This window comes from Netta rufina (assembly GCF_964035555.1).
Source record: "Netta rufina genome assembly, chromosome: 2".
NCBI lineage: Eukaryota > Metazoa > Chordata > Aves > Anseriformes > Anatidae > Netta > Netta rufina.
Genome location: NC_140124.1, coordinates 19432596 through 19445864, shown reverse-complemented (window position 1 = coordinate 19445864; position 13269 = coordinate 19432596). Strand labels below are relative to the sequence as shown.

At 42.9% G+C, this 13269-nt stretch overlaps 1 protein-coding gene across 1 annotated transcript in view; it reads right to left on the bottom strand.

Moving 5' to 3' along the window:
- The window catches only part of DNAJC1 (DnaJ heat shock protein family (Hsp40) member C1), a 103692-nt gene extending 96938 nt beyond the window's left edge, over positions 1–6754 (bottom strand). Inside the window, exon 1 of the mRNA XM_084281325.1 lies at positions 6495–6754. Within this exon, the coding sequence (XP_084137451.1) occupies positions 6495–6638 (144 nt within the window). The 5' untranslated portion in view covers positions 6639–6754. The remainder of the gene's footprint in view (positions 1–6494) is intronic.
- Positions 6755–13269: the final 6515 nt, after the last annotated feature.

Genomic DNA, 13269 nt, shown 5'->3' with positions numbered 1-13269 from the left:
CTGCACAGCAAGAAAAAAAGAAAAATAATCTGAAATAAAGCAGAAAAGTATGACATGACTGAGTTGTCAAGGATAGCTATCAGTAAGTGTCTGAAACTACCTCTAATGGCAAATTCCACAACGCTTTCATGTCTTTAAGACAGGAGCCAACAACAATCAAAGCAAAAAAAAAAAGTAATAAAAACAACAACAGAAACAAAAATAGATTTCCTTGGACAGTGTCCAAGCAAAAAGTCAGTAGAAGACAATACAGAAAACACATTTTACTGGAAAATGTAAGTTTTTCAAGCCTAGACTTCTCAATCATTTTAAAATAGTGCAACCATGAACAAAAGCATCAGGGACTGTTATTCACACACGATACCTGTCGGTGCACCTACACAACACATTACATAAAGTAGCAGCAGCTTACCTGAGAGTTCAGCACTGTTAAAAACAAGAAATACAAAATCCAGCAGCCTGCTCCATTCTCAGTTACAAATCTGAGCACAGGTATCACAAGTGGTTCTCTATGGCGTTTCTTCCAAGCAAACCATCCCGTAGGTCAAAACAAGTTGGCTCGATATGATCCAAGTGAATAATCTCAACAACGACTTTGCACAACTTGCATTGATTTACATTTCTGATGAAAAACAGTTTCCAGAACTGCTGGAAATCTCACTTCCATGTATAACTTCAACATGGCAGATTTAAATAGAAAGCTAAAAAGCATGAAGGGATGCAGAGTTATGTCTAAATAACATATTGAGAAAAAACACACAATTACTTTTGTGGAATAAACCAAAATTACAGCAAAAGCCACTAGCAAGAAATCTGTTGGGATTTTTTTTATTGCTATTTTTGTTTGGAGTACTGCAACAAAGTCTACTACAGCTTCAATGTCGATGAGTGGGTTTGGTGGTCTTCCTGGCTGTAACTGGCATCAGCTGTAATTGCCGTAACAGGAACCAAAGTCAAAAAAAAGATTCTGAAGAACCCTTCCTTTCATCCACCACCCAAAAGAAACATGCAGATTCGAGAAATAACTGTGATCTCTCACCATCCAAAGAAAAGTCTGCTACTACTATGCGCAGTTGGATGTTACAGAAGTTAATTATTTTTGACAGACTGGAGCATTGAAGTTGATGCAACATTTCATTTTCTGGCCATGGAATTCAGATTCTGTGGCCAACTGTGCATTGAAGTCTAACCCTTCCAAAACTACTAGACCCCCTTAATATGTATTTTGAACATGAAGCAGAAAATCTGAAACAGGTTTCTGAATCTAGAATCTGAATCATTAGACGCGATGCTTCATCCCCATCCCAGCAACTTTGATTCCTCCCATGCGAGTAGTGAGCCATCAAACTGCTACGTGGTGCTTCGTGGCACAAGGCTTTCAAAAGTCGGAGTGAATATCCGAATTGTCATGCAAAGACAAAGTAATCTTACAAAACAAAGTAAGAAAAGCCTAAAGCTCACAGCTTTGTCACAATCATCTCAGCAAGTCGTCGTAATTGCGCGAGTGTGAAGCTCTATCTCACTGAATCAAATACTTACAAAGCTTGGGAGACTAAACCAGTGTTACCAACCGAGGGTTTTTTTTCTCCCTAAAACATTTGCAGATGACTTTAGTAACACTGCGCCCACATACGTTACCCTTCGAAAGCATCAGGGAAGAGAACAGCCTTGAGTGTTAGAAGGAGCAACCAAAATAAGCCTTTAGAGCACGATACAATTTGTCACTAGGAAGATGAAACAGACTGCTCAGTTTCTGGGCATCTCTCCTATTTCTCCTACCTCATCCTGCTTACACACACTTCGCCAGCCCCAGGAGAGAGAAAACCTCCACAGGTAGGCTGTTTTTGCTGAGGACTCGAGAGCATTCCTTGAATAGATACTGCTCTCCCTTACACACCTCCTCCCACTTGAGGGGACCACTCTGTGTACTCAAGTTCCCCAAAAGCTCTACAGCAAAAATCTTTTTGTCTAGTTGGTTGGGTTTTGTTTTGGTTGATGCTTTTTTTTTTTTTGGACAGTGACCACTCAAAGCAAGAACCGAGGCAGCACCAGACGATGTAACACTGACAGGTTCAGAGGTGTCCAGAATGAATGGCTAAGAAATGACCAGCTCTGTGCCCAGGAACTTTCTTACACACGTGAATCTGCAGCTTTAGAACTGCGGTGATGAGTATCAGCAGCCAACACACTTGCAGCATGCAAGAACTTATTAGAGAAAGTTTTCTTCGACTGACATCATGCCTGGGAATATCGTAAGAGCCAGGTAATTTGTCACAGGGCTCATTTCTGGCAAGGTTCTGCCTTACTAGGCAACGCCAAGAGGTAAAATCCAGCATAAGCCATTTCCCATAAAGCACATCTACCTCAGTTTCTTAGCAAGGATGTGCTAAGGAGCATACCAAGGACATACCAAGCAAGCTTCCTTACTTTTCCCACTGACAGCGTGCCATGAAGCAGCCCTGCAGGGGCCGAACTGGGCTCCTTTCAGGCAGGACCAAGCTGTAATACACACACCAGGAGCTTCAACACAAGTGGGCACCAAGCCCACGTGGCCAGCCTGGAATGAGTTCAGCAACAAAATCCCCTGAAAGGCAAACAGTGTGGGCATCAGCTCCTCGGCACCAAGCGCTGCACTCTGCAGACAGGGCCCTGCCGGGCTGCGCCGCTTGCGAGGGCACACACAGCCTCTCTGTTCCTGCGGCCTTTGAAGGGGCCCGTTGGCCCAACACCTCCAGCTGGCCTTGGCTTCTCGCAGCCAAGGAAACCCGATGCCTGGGTTTTCACGTCTTGCAGTTTCTGGGAACTGCTAACACACCAGGAGCTGCAGGCTGCAGCTCTGACCTGGCACTGCACCGTCACCGAGCAAATCTGCTGCCTAGTAGTGACACCAATGCAGCATCCAGCTTTTCCAAAATAAAACTCATGTGCCACAAGGAAGGTACAAACCGCTACTAAAGAAGGCACTCAATATTTTTGGAGGCTATATATTCACCCACAGTGTCGGCCAGCAAGTCGCACCCCCACATTAAGTTTTCCTCGGGAATACAAGGTCCCAGGGCCTCTTCTACCATGTCAAAGGATGCTTGGAGAAACTTTGTGTTTGCTTTCATACACAGCCCGTGCCCAGCAGAACTTACAATACAAACCTGTTCCCTTATCTGACGGCCAGCAGAAACCAAAGGTTCATTCAGAAATTCCTTGGTCCCCACTGATTCGAGGCATGCTGCCCTGCCCTGGTCAATTCTCACAGTACAGCTCGTGCACTTGAGCACTTCTTCATGTGACCGGCATGCTGCCGAGTGTTGGTAACACCAACAAACATGCAACATTTCCTAAAAACCTCTCCATCAAACCTCTCGTATTCTATAGCAAATCCTAAAGCTTCACAAGACATCAGAGGCCTGCGGTGCCTTCCTTCCAGCGAGCCAGAAATAGTAAAGCAGCGGGCAGTCCCCCTGAAGCCACATACACACAGTTATAATCAACAGCATACCTTGGCAAGAAGTTGCACGGGTGCAGCTGATGCCAGCTCGATTCATCCAGAGCATGCCACATTCATGCAGGTATTGGCTAGTAAAAGCTGTAACAGATACAGTTAACTCCACCGGGGCATGTGTTGCCCTACAAGCTCACAGTTCCCCAGATCCTCCTGGATTTTTTCCAAAAAGTTGACATCGCTTCTGCACATTCACATTCTCAGGTAACAAGGTAATTTTATGACCAGGTCTGCACAGTCTCTGGTTTAATTCAGCAACTTCATCTGAGTTTTGAGATGAGTGCTATCTGGTCCTGATCCCTTTGGCAGTCTGAAGCTCTCCATATTGAAGTGATTATGGGAGCGATTATTACAGCTGATCTGTCAAGAGTTTATGATTCTAATTTGCCTCATTTGGACACAACTTCGGTAAAGAACTGGAAGACATGGAAATGTAATCTTTTATCAAGCCAAAGGTTATCTTAATCTCTCCATTTTGCTAGGTCAAACTTCTTTAGAACCGTAATATTTTAAGTGAGCCATTCGAGTTAATCACATCATCAATTTAAGCACAACCAAAGAAATATGAAGGTAGAGCAATTTAGGAATTGCTCACAATGGCAGTAGAAAAAAAATATCTAAGTTTAATTCTCCTTTATAAATGGTATGTTATTATGGATCCAATGGCTTAACAGACAGATTGTGTCCTTGCATCCCATTCAGATACTTCTTCCTCTAGGTACTCGACTTGGATGCTGGCTAAGATGACCTCCAGAGGCCCCTTCCGTCCTCAAACCCTTGTAGATTTCTCAGCCAACTCTTCCTTGAATTCAAGCGCTAACCACAGTTATTAGAATAACTAAGTCACAATCTTACTCTTTGTCGTTCCATTTTCACAACAAAACTTGTTTTCATTATAACATCCTCCAACATCCCTGCCACTGATGCCGGAAAGCACAACAGCAGTAGCATTTGAACCTAACGCTCTGCGAGTGCAATGCCAGAAGGTCACCAAAAAGGCAAAACACAAACCCCTTAGTCCAGTAAATATGGACTAGCAACCAAAGTCATAATTTCTTTCCAATTCCAGGGGAAAATCCAGCAGCCAGAGGCTTCATCAAAGCACGCGAGAGAGTTAGAGGACTTCCCACAGTCACCTTGTCATTTGAGGGCAATAGCAGCTTCTGACAGTGCATGCGAGGTTCAGCAAAACACCAGTACCACAATTCTCCTACCAAGATCTAATACTGTAATGCCTTTAGAAAGCACTGGACTCATTCCCTGTATTTTTTTATTTTATTTTTTTTTAAATACAAGGTGACATGTCTGGAGAAATATGGCAGCCTGATATGCTGCCATTCATAAGCATGGTTGAGCATCTGCATTTTAGACATGGAACTTACATCCTGCTTCCAATCTCCCTCTCCCATAAATACATGGGGGAAGGGATTATCAAGACACAATACAAGGCAATGAATACCAATGAACACCAGAGGAATACGGAGACAGGGGAAAAAAAAAAAACAACCAGCTTTGATGAATGAGAGATTGTGAAACAGTCCAAAGGCACAGCCACAAAGGCTATATTCACACAGTCTCTGTCCCTCTTATGTGAAAACCCCAAGAAAAACACCTGAGCATCTGGGCACACAACCACCAGCGCCAGAACTACGAGATAATCACAGCACTGTAGTCAAAGGCATGCCAACTAAAACAATAGTGACGTACAAAATAACCAGTAAATTATCTCCATTGAGTCATAGCTCTAGAAAATAGCAGAAAACCTGAAGAAATGTGCAAACAGAACACAGAGACATTATGGTAAAAGGCAGCTTTGTGTTAAGGCATCCAAGGCAGAGTACAAAATACCTGACATTTGTGCACTTCCTTGACCCCATTACAAGACCAGTCACCTTCTGGCCACGGTAACCCAAACCACAGCTGTGACCTTACGAGTCAGCCCAAGTCAGAGCCCTACTTCAGTGCCGTGTCTGAAAGGCAGGGACAGGCCAGAGCTGGAGAAGCAAGCAGCAGGAGAAGACGCCACGTGGAAGAAACTGTGAACCTGTACAGCTTTTTCGACTTTTTCTCTGCTTGCACATTGCAGGAGATTCAAGTTCTCCATTGTGATCTTCTAGTCATGTAATGCCCAAGTTGAAGTATGACATCAGTAAGGAAGTACTCTGTTAGTTCACGTTATATTTTGTTAGTCTGATTGTGCAAGGTACAGGCTCAGCCCTAAACAAAAGGTCTGTGGAGGGTACGAACAAAAAGATGAGCATCTGATTTGAACATCACTAATCAAAACATGAAGTATTGTATCCCTAAATTACCTAAACACTAAAATTGCCTTTCAGGAATTAAAAAGGCAATCTTTAGGCTCATGAACATGAGATTTGTGCAGCAGAGGTTTCTGGGGTGTACGTAGGATGACATCCCATAGTATTTCACACCAGAAGCTTAAGAAGTAAAACAAAAAGAGATGAAAGGCTCGGAATCCCCCACCTACCATCTTGCAACTGGTAATTTCCAAAAACCAGGACCCTTCCAGGTGCAGACACCTCCCTTTTTTTTTTGCAGAGGCCCTAACGAGATGCACCTTAATATAGCCTTATTCCCAATAACTACAAGGACCACACAGGACAGGCTTTAAAGTTAAGGGAGTCATTACAACAGCAGGGTCACCCACCATAACATAGGGGTGCTAGGAGAGAAACCTAAAAGGAAGGGTCTTTTGGGGACAGCGTTAAAGATATAAAGGATTAGATACTCAGGAGAGGAACGCTGCCTGGAGACAGCGCCAAGAAGATGGCAGAGGTGTGCGAGAGGTGCAGCCAGGCTGTGCACGGAGCACAGAGCTCCCAGGAGCGGGCAGGCCACCAGGTGGGCACCAGCACAGCCCAGGTGAAGGTGCAGAGTGGCAGCGAAGCCAGCAACGAGGAACCCGGGGGCGAGCTGCAGGGGGCAGGGTCCGGGTGCCCGGGGGGAGGGGGGGGGTCCATGGGGTTCCCCCGCTCACCTGCTGCACCCCGAGGAAGTCGTAGAAGTTCCGCGGCACCTCCTCCACCAGGTCGAACAGCTCCAGGTCGCCGCTGTCCCACGCGCGGCCGCGGGGCAGGAGCAGCGCCAGCAGCAGCAGCGGCAGCAGCGGCCGGCGGCCCATGGCGAGGGCGAGGACGTGGCCGGGCGGGCGCAGCAGCAGCGGCGGCGGCAGCGGCCGGGCGCGGAGGGAAGGCGCCAGGCCCGGCCCCGCCGGCTGCCGGCCCCAGCGGGGGCGGGCGGCGGGGAGGGAGGGAGGGAGGGCAGCGCGGAATTTCCCCGCGGCCAATCGCCGCCGCTGCGCGCCGTGACGTCAGCTGCCCCGGCAACCGGCGGCGCTGGCGCAGTGGAGGCGGTGGAGGGGGGGGGAAGGGTGGTGCTGCCCCCTCCCCTTCCTGCCTCGGCCTTCCTCCTCCTCCTCCTCCTCCTCCTCCTCCTCCTCCTCCTCCTCTCGCCGTATCCCCTTCCCCTCCAGGCCCAGCTGTCGCCCTGAGGAAGGCCGTTGTCAGTCACCGCCAAAATACCCGTGGTTTTCTGAAGCTAACCTCAGAAGGCATTTTTTATTTTTTTTCCACTTCACCAAAATCCTTTCCTGACTGTATCTTACCAAAATCCCGGCTGCTAACTTGACGTCCTAGCAGGAGTGAGGCACTGCGTACACCAGCCTTGGGTGCGTGCTGGGGGCAGTGAGACGTGGCTCCCTGCTGCATTCAGATCGGGCTGGAAACAACCCCCATCAATTCATATTATATCACAATTTCATAGAAGTTATATCATACATACATAATTCATCTATCACGCACATCATCACCTTTATCGTGTTCTATGATTCTATAATTTTCCAACTCGGAGGAGTCTCAGGCATTCTCTTCTATTGAAGCTGTTCCCCCTTGAGTAAACTACTTAAATATTAATCAGATTGACATTTAAACTTATGTTTCCACATCCCATATGCATGCCCTCTGGGCTGTTAGGACCACAATTCTGCCTCTGGCTCTGTTTCCTGAAAAGACACCTAAACCCATTTGCCAGGAAATGATAATTTAACCAACATCTGATGTTGACTTTTTTTTTTTTTTTTTTTTAATTCACACCTCTCAAAAAGGAGCGCTTAACTGTTAATTCTGATCATCTTAAAAAGTGCTTCTTTCACTTCATCACAGAGCCATAAAAATAATCCTTTCCTAGAGAATCGCAAAGTCATGAGGAAGTCTTGGGCTAGCTGTTTTATCAGCTGCTTTGTTTTGCTGGAGTAACTGAATCTGTTACAAATTGGTTTCTTCCCTCTTAATTATTTTCTTCATCTATTCTTTTTTGCAGAGCAGTACTCATAGCATAAATTCCCTTTGTTGCCTAGTCTGTCTGATTCTCCTTGCTTTCAAGCCTCAAGCTTTATTGCACAAAAATACCAGCTTTCAATTCAAAAAGTTACCAACCCACAAGGCTGTAGTACAAAGTCTAAAGATGCAAAGTACCATCAGAAACCACAGGCAAATGAAGAGCTCAACAAGGCAGTATGTTTTTTAAACCAGCTTAAAGAGTTTTTTTAAATGTCAGACTAACAATACTCCAGTCCCCTTAGTATATGCTTTCCAAACTCGCCTTCCTTTCTGCCGTGTTTTGTATCTTCAATATGTACTTCATTTTGCCTCATTAGCTCCTAAGCCTCTTTAGTTAAGCTGATCTAGTACAATGATCATCCTTTGAAAAGAAGCCTTTTTAATTTTGATCTTATTTTTTATCATTCAGAATTTGTAACAGAGGATGACCGCTTTCAAAATCTGTCTCTGGTTGCTCTTGCTGAAACTGAAGTTAAAACCTTGAAAAAAATGATAAAAGTAGCTGATCAGTTCTGTTGAGACTAGGAAAAACTGTCCTAATGCTGACCACCAATTTCAGGTAGATTGTGGCTTCAATCCTTTATAGAGCAACAGAAGATGATAGTTACTTTGAAAGAAACATCTCAGAATTCTTCAGCTAAATTATGCTGCCTTTCACTCGAGAGGAATGGGAATTTAGAAAGAATAACAGGAAAAAAAAAACACTGATGATAATAGGATTATGATTCTTATATTTAAGAGATATCTTACATTTAAGTCAGCATACTTCAATTATTCCAATCAGTTTTAACAATGTGGAAAATTTGAATACCCATTTTTTTACACTGTTTTGTAAACTATTAGAAGAGAAGGCCTGATACTGCATGTAACATTTCTAAATTTTTATTTATATATATTTTTTTAATGCTAGACAATGAGATTGGTTTAAAAGTTTCCATTAAAATCATTCTGTACCCCAAGAATAAATACTGATATTTTTTGGAAGAAAATGCTAAAAATGCTATTAAAAGACTTGAAGTACCACCATAATAATGTCAGTTTCTTCCATTTTTCTGTTTTCCTGTTTCAGTCATAAGCAGTTATTTTTTCTTGGTGAGTCATTAGAGTCCTTCCCCCTTCTCCAACACTTCAATTAATCCAAGTCACATTAGACTTCCACAGCACAAAATAGAGCAACTAAATTAGAAGTCAGTTCTCTCTCTCGGATTCAGAAAAATACTTAAAATACAAAGCAAACATAAACCAATTCAGCAATGCTTGCTGAAAGAGTATATGTGAGAAATCTGCAGTGACAGGGGCAGTGACGGCTGAGTGAGATGAGCAGTGATGACAGTTTAAGTCTTGGTATTGCTAACTCTGACACAAACGCAGAGAAGGTAGAAAATTCCACACAACTTTGTCATCGTGGTCTAAAGTTACTCATGTTGGGAGGTATTACTATTTGTTTCTAACACGTATACATGACATTTGAATGGCTAGAGGATCAGAGGAGGGTTTTTAATTGAGCACCATATTCTGTACGCAGCCTCCCCAGCTGGGCAGCACCTTTATTTTAAGAACATTGGGAGCTGCAAAGGCAAGTATGGCATTTCCTTTCCCTGCCTTGAAGTTTCTCTGCCTGCACACACAGGCAGGTATCACCGAACCAGGTACACTCAGCCACTAAGCTCTCCTTTGCAAACCGTAAGGGCAAGAAACATACGCAGGAATATATCTTGTTTAAATAAATCTATGTTCTGATGCTAATTGACAGTAGCACCCGAGGCCCGAGGCATGAACCGGTTATTATTACTGTTTTAACACCACTGAAAGACCAACATACTTTAAAGCCCAGTAGGATTCACACAATCATATTCTGAATAGCTAAAGAGTGAGCCTGCTATTTTGGTGTCTCAAATAGAAGAAGACCAGTGGAAAGAGCTTATTAAAGGACCACTTTTTTTTTTTTTTTTTTTTTTTTTTTTTTTTTTTTTTTTTTTTTTTTCCCTAAAGGTAAACCTTCTCTCTTAGCAATTCACGAGTTTGACTGCTCCGCATTCTATTCTGATTTTCCCTTCTGGCTGCTCAGTTTGGGTGCTTCTGCATGGGTTTGGATAGTAACAGTAGTTTTCTGTGCTAACAAAGCTGGCTTAAGAGTTTCCTGCGCCCTCCCCCAGCCCAGACGCTTGTTCCCACCTCTGCGCCGCTGTTCGCTGCCTCCTCGGCTGTGCTAATTCACCTCTTTGTGGGCCACGTTATAAATCAAATGACTGAAATGATCCAGGTTTTTCCAAAAAAGAAAAAAAAAAAAAGCTGTTCGCACACACATACATACACATACGCACACAAAAACTCGGATTTATTTCAGTGATCCAATTTACAGCGCGGCCCAGAAACAGCTGCATCGGCACAATCAAGGGGACAGCGAACTGCGATGAAGGAGCAAGAACAAGAGGGCATAGCAGGCAGGAAACTGCCTGGCTTAGACCGGCTTTCCCATCGGAAAAAAATAAAAATACAACCTTTGTATAAGTATACCCTGAGAGCTCAAAGCAAGCTGTTCCCCAGGCAGTGAGGCTAAACGCAGTGGAGGGAGGCATTCTCCTTGGCAGCTGGCAGGGAATTTCGGAGGGCTCTGCTGCCTTCCCACAGAGGGTGAGAAGGCAGGCACCTTGCTCAGAGATGTTCCCTAGCGCTCTGTCCTGCCAGCCAACTGATCTGGCTTTTTAAAGGGTTTGTTTGTTACAGCCAGATCATTTCCCAGATCCACACAGATGGATGTAACCACACAGATGGATGAGTCAGAACGGAGCAGAGAAGGAGGGAAGGTAGCATCCAGCATGGCAGTGGAAAAATAAGGGGGAACAGGATCCCTGCCCCCTGAAAGGTATAGCAACCCTGCCCCCTGAAAGATTTGTAAGGAATATGCCATTTGTGTAGACCAGCTGTTACCTTAGGCCAGACATAAGTCAAAGTAATGAGAAAGAAATGTGGGAATGGAAAGAGAAGCAAAAGCAACAGAGCTAAAAACAGAAAGCTGACTCTATTACAGTCCATCAGACATGAAAGAATATTATTTAGGAAATAGCTATTTCATGCCTGGTCTGGGCAGCTCAGTCCTCTCTTTTAGCTATGTTAATTTTTTTTTTTTTTTTCTTTCCCCTCATGTTACATCATTAGTACCAAAACCAAAACAAGCCCTGCCTTGAGTATGCCATACCTGGTGATGTTATTTTCCAAACTGAAAAGCTACCTGAATCCACATTAACATCATACAGGATAACTCACACACCATGGGACAGAGAAAAAGGTTTCATCTTCAGAATGCCAACCACTTCCCAACAGTGTAAGGCCAACAAGTGAAAGGCTTGATCATCATAAGTGGCCTTTTCCCAGCATAAATGCATAATGTTTTGCTCCATGACATGACAGTAGTTTGTCATTATATTTGAATATGTATTTTCCTGTAGCAGAACATCAACATAGGGAAGCACAGTCTCAGGCAGAATTCAGGAGGCACAAGAATTAAAAGACAAGACAAAATCAGCGATTTGAAGGCTTATACCATCTTCTTAAATAATGTATTCTTAACACCTTTCAAAATGATCTGTGGTTTAAACTGAAAGTGGATGACTTCCATGCCAGTTTTATTATTGCTATTCCAAGAACGATATCCTGGTACTCCACCTACCTCCTCACTCCATATACTCAGGCTGAAAACCTCAAGTCAGCCTTTAGAAATAGGTACAGGTCTTTTAATATTGTACCAGGGAATATTGTACTGGTCTCCAAGAATGAGAGCTCTGAGTGTGTAGATGATACTAGTAGTCTCCAGAGTGGGGTCTATCTAAAGATACTGTGCATGAATATAATTTCTTCAGTCTGTAATATAAGAACACTGGAAATGAGTTATTCTCAAGATTACAACATGTTCTCAAGACATTTGTGTTAAACCCAGAGACCAGGCAAAATGAGAAACATGACTTAGAAATGCAGAAGTTCTCGCAGGGTTTTTGAATGGTGATGTTGATTCATTTTGTTCTGTTCTGTAGTGGCTATCAAAGACCGATGAAGCTTGTTCATTACAGGATTTTCCTTAATTATGTTTGACACATTAAGTGTTGTTTATCAGTTTACTTTTACTGGTATTCGCTGAAGCAACTAGTATCCCTTTTTAATTTCAAGTAAACTTTCCTAAAAGTGTTTTGTAATATTTTTAAAAATTAATTCACCACCAGGGGGCAAAGAACTATTTCTCCGGAGAGAACGTTTTATACCAGTTTCATGGATGCATGACCCTTCCAAGGTCCTTTTCTACTTCACAGTAATTACAGACTTGATAAATATATATATATTAAAAAAAAAAAAAAAAAAAAAAGTGTGCAGACCTAGTAATACACCAGAGGGACATCTTTACCATTTTTTTTTTCCAATCTTGACTACTCTGATTTTAAGACAAAAGCTGGGAAAGCAATCTGAAGGACCATGAAGAAGTGGAACAAGATGGCTGCTATGTGAGAGCAGCTTTGGTCCTCTTTGTACACGTAGTGGTTTTACCACTCCTCTGCCAGGTCCCACACTATGTTTACAAGAAAAAAACATGTAGGTGCTAAGGATGGTGACAATACCTTCCTTATAATAACTCAATGATACCTATAACCAGTGTCCTAACATTTGTATTTGTATTATATGTCCTAACATATTGTATTTGTATTGTTGGTTTTAATTGCCTGCACTGGTCCCTCCTTGTATTCTTCATTGCCTTACCACAGTAAACCTGGTGTTAGGGATAAGAAAAAAAAACAAATTTGATTTGGCAAATGAAAAAGGATGAGTTTAACATTGCATATTATCAAAGAATTTGCTTATTGCTATGAAGAGGTACCAAATCCCAGACGATACAATTCTGTTTGTGACACTATGTAACACTTACCTCCCAATTATTAAAATGGAGGTACCTATGTTTGTGACATTTGCAAAAATCACTCTCCCAAGAAGGGAAGATATTAGCACCAAAAAATGCTGGAGAAGAGAATAACAGTAAATTAAAGCCAAAGATAAAAATACATCACCACAAAATATATTAGTGCACAGAACTGTGACCATGCACGGAAAGGCTGACCAGCCGCAAGCACAACATGACAAAAATATGAGGGAAGAGCTTGTTACAGCAAACGTATATAGGAGTTAATCATGGACAGTGCTTGTTTTTAACAACATATCACAGCATCTTGCTGCTGGTAGTTTATATTTGATTTTTCCTCAAATTGTAACAAAAATAGCCCAAATCCTTCCTCTCTGTCTGTACAGTTTGGCTTCCATTTGCTCTCAAGGAGTCAATTTCAGAAAATAGAGAGAGATAATACTTTCATTACAACTGCAAACCATTATTTTCAGAAAAACAAAATGCCGTCCAGAGCACTTTGCCAAAATTCT